At 38.0% G+C, this 3,795-nt stretch overlaps 1 protein-coding gene across 1 annotated transcript; it reads right to left on the reverse strand.

The window, feature by feature from the left end:
- Positions 1 to 378: 378 nt before the first annotated feature.
- LOC111810457 (exopolygalacturonase-like) lies at positions 379 to 3,386 on the reverse strand. The gene is made up of 3 exons (XM_023697165.1): positions 3,240 to 3,386; positions 2,719 to 3,096; positions 379 to 531 (listed from the first exon to the last, which is right to left on the reverse strand). Exons 1-3 carry the CDS (start codon positions 3,384 to 3,386, stop codon positions 379 to 381), a joined length of 678 nt encoding a protein of 225 aa, XP_023552933.1.
- Positions 3,387 to 3,795: the final 409 nt, after the last annotated feature.

Consider the following 3,795-nt stretch of genomic DNA (forward strand, 5'->3'; position numbering starts at 1 on the left):
TCCCCCAATCTATGGTCTCGTCTAGCCTACTTAGTCACAAGCACACTAATCTAAGCTCATAATTTCTTCCTATTCATCAAGAAAGATAACACAAACATTCATCATGCATAAGAGTTAACACGCAGCAGTTCATACAATATTAACAAACATGCTCAACGGGAAGATAACGACCATCTTTACCCGGAGCGCAGATTTCACAAGTTTTCCCATCCTTCAAATGCATACAGACTCTATCAGATTCTCAATCAAACAGATTTAATAAACATTTAATAACTAGCTTTCCTTAATCATATCATTTTCGCAGTTCCCATACTAATATACTAGGTCTAGCTAGCTAAGTTAATGGGTGGTAGCATGCATGCTTGTTCCTAAAGGTCCCTACAAGAATTGCTTCTGGGAATCCAAATAGCTACTTACATGGTTGTCGCGTGCCTTCCCAAGTTCGAGTTTTCTTGGCGGAATTGTTTCCAACAATTCTGAAATTTCCTTTCCATGTCCTAATTCACATAATAATAAGGTCAGCATCAAAATCTGGTAGGAAAACAAGCAAACAGAGACCGAACAGGAAGACAAACAGTGTCTCACGCGCCCCCACGCGCGTCACACTCGCCCTGGAGGGTCTCTACGCGCATATCCTACGCGCTCGTGCCCACGCGCTGCTTCCCGAGCAGACGCGGGTCAGAGGCACTGGGTCGGGCGGTTCGCGTGCGACGCGGGTTGGTGGCGCCGGGTCGGGCCGGCGGGATCTGCGTGCCTGACGCGTGTCCGCTGCCGGGTGAGGACGTGCCTCACCAATCGGTGATCGACACGTGTCGATCACCGGCTCCTCCGCACGCCGGCCGACGCGTGGCGGCGTCTCCAGCCTCCTGCGTTTTTTTTTTTTCATTTTCCAGTCCTCTTTCGCGTTTCGATCTATTTTCTTCCGATTTTTTTTATCTTCCAATCCGTAATCCGATTCCACAAATTTTCTTTACTAACCTTGTAGATCTGATATTCTCCTCCTTCGAAATAATTTTCTTATATTTTTCTGATAATCACAGATCTTAATATTTGAGTTCGAATTTGGAGAAAAACACGAGTTCTTACCGAAGATCGCGTTTTCTTGAAACTCTTATTCGAACGCCAATCTTGGCCGACTTCACTCCGAAAGTTAACCAGATAACGCTATTGAGGGTAAGAGTCCAAGGATCAACACAAAACGTCGCTAACACACGAAAATCTTGATGATTTCTTGATCTAGACACTCGTGGACTAACCTGAAGTTCTTGGACGTTTTGACGAAATAGGAAGGTGCGATTCGTGAGAGCACCTACCCTCGGACTATTGACGGTTTAGATTGGGGACTCGGATCTCCGGCGTCGGTTTTGATCTGATCTCCTCCTCCCTCCTAAAAAACTTAATCTTCTTTCCCTCTTCTTTCTCCTTTCTCTCCCCTCTTCTTTCTCTTTTCCAAATTATGCCTCAACCAAAATAGACAGCTCAAGTAATAAGGGCAAAATGATTAGTTTGCCCCTATTGTGACTTGAATTTTTTTTTGTTTAATACTCGGGCGCTACACCCTAAGAACCAACTAAATCTCCACATTATCCAAGAAAAGTTAAGAAAGTTTACAAGGTTGCTAGCAGCGTGAAGGGTACATTGGAACCCGATTTCCTTCTATTTCTATCGGTACCTTCAATAGCACTACTCAATGACCTAAGTTGAACCTGGTAGTGCTCTTGTCACGCGGTAGGTATCAATAAACACATACTATCGAGCTTGACTAAAATCACATAAGATGATGACATGTATGGCTACATGAAGAGTCACAATCGTGTGTAGAAATGGGTCAAGAACCAATACCACAATTTCATAAACCCGTCATGAGAATGGAAGAGGGACTATCTAATTAGTTGTAATCAAGTTCAATAATTTTGTGACTATTAACTAAATGCTCAGCAAAAAATAATGAAAGAATAAAATAAATGATTTTCAAACTTGAAGGGTGAGAGAGTCCCTCAGCTTTTCTTTTATAGACTTTATTTATTTGTTCTATTTTTAAAATTAGGTCCAAGTGTTTTATCTTATCAACTTCTCTTTCTTCTAACATTATTTCCTTCCATTCATTTCTTTTTTTCTTTAATCATAAAAATCTTCAAAATCTTAAAAACTATTTTGATTCCAAATAAAACAAAAGGATTTCTAAATTGAAAATGGTAAAAAGGAACAAATCTTTATTGAAATGCCAAATCTAGACTAAGGAAGAATAAAGAACATAAAGTAATTAAAGGCAAGAAGAAGGAAGTTGTTTGCGAAAAGCAGAGCCCTTCACATTGTGACAAATAGAAATTGGTTGACCATCACCTTTGAAGGAGAGGTTAATGTCTTGTAACACTATGCCTTCGGCCGAGAAGAACTTGGCTGCATTCAAAATTTACTGTCACTTGAGATGTTGAACTCCCCTTTATGTCTTCATATCTCACGTCTCTAATTTACACTTTTGAGTTATTCTATCAACCACAAACCACATTTTACTTTAGAATTATTCACCATTTATAGTTTTACTAAAATCGAACGACTATCAAATTTAAATATATGTACGATTTTATGTTCATTGCAGTCAGTGCAATATTTTTTATCAATGATGATAGGATTTTTTACAACCTTTATTTCGAGATTGAGAAAAGCGATCTTGCTAACAAAACTAGAAAATGAAGTTGACCATGTATTGATGCTCACATGGTTGTCTGTGCCAACAAATGTGGAGTCTCTTACTATGACTCCAGAGACATCTTCTTCATTTGGGTACTTTCCGAGGCTACCGATGCTAATTCCATGACTTGGACCACACTGGGCGTCTGTTATGTTGATGAATTTACTTTCAGGGCCTAGAGAGATGCAATCGTCTCCGATGCCAATCACTGAATGCATAATGTTGACACCGCTTGAGTTTGAAACGTGAATTCCATCTGTATTGGGGCTATCTACTGGAGCTATCACTGTAACGTGATCAAATGTGACATCACGACATCCATGCACAGCAAAATGGAAAAACTTGCTATTGGACGATGTTATCTTTGCAATTCTGGTAGTGTTGACATTAAAAAGTTTCATAATCTACATTGAACCAAACATTATATCATACACACAAATATATTTTGGTGTAAATTTAAAATAAATGTAAAATGATTGCATCCATTTAACGGCTAACCTAACCAATCAATTTCTTTTTTATTATTTAAACCTAAAAATAGACTTACAATTGGACGGTTAGAACTGTTGGAAAACCAAGCTGAAGAACCACCACCGTTCAAGCTTCTAGGACCGTCAACGAAAAAGGTGTCGACTTGATAAATACTAAGCCAATATTCACCAATGGCGAAACTCTTGGCAACTGGAGCCAACATCTCACCTTTAATATCCAGACCAATGGATCCTTTACATGGACCTTCAAGCACCAATGGCAAAATTAGAAACCTCCCTTCGGTACTAAAACTACATCATCTCCGTTATGTTCATAAGCTTCCCTCCATGCGCTACTTAATGCCTATACAAACCAAATAATCTAATCTACTTTCAACCAAATACCTTAAGTTTTAAATTTTATTATTTTTGACAAATTATTAAACGTTTTTTCAGTGTATCGCTCAATTTACCATAAATAATATAAAAATTATTTTTACAACTAAATTTTCCTTTAGATATTTATTATGCTGATGAATAATCCAAAAACAAAAAAACAAATATATATATATATATATATTAGTTTTAAAAATTTGTTTTATAGACCTGAAATAGATAATAAAACAAAGAAAA

The sequence above is a fragment of the Cucurbita pepo genome, chromosome LG14 (genome assembly GCF_002806865.2).
Source record: "Cucurbita pepo subsp. pepo cultivar mu-cu-16 chromosome LG14, ASM280686v2, whole genome shotgun sequence".
NCBI lineage: Eukaryota > Viridiplantae > Streptophyta > Magnoliopsida > Cucurbitales > Cucurbitaceae > Cucurbita > Cucurbita pepo.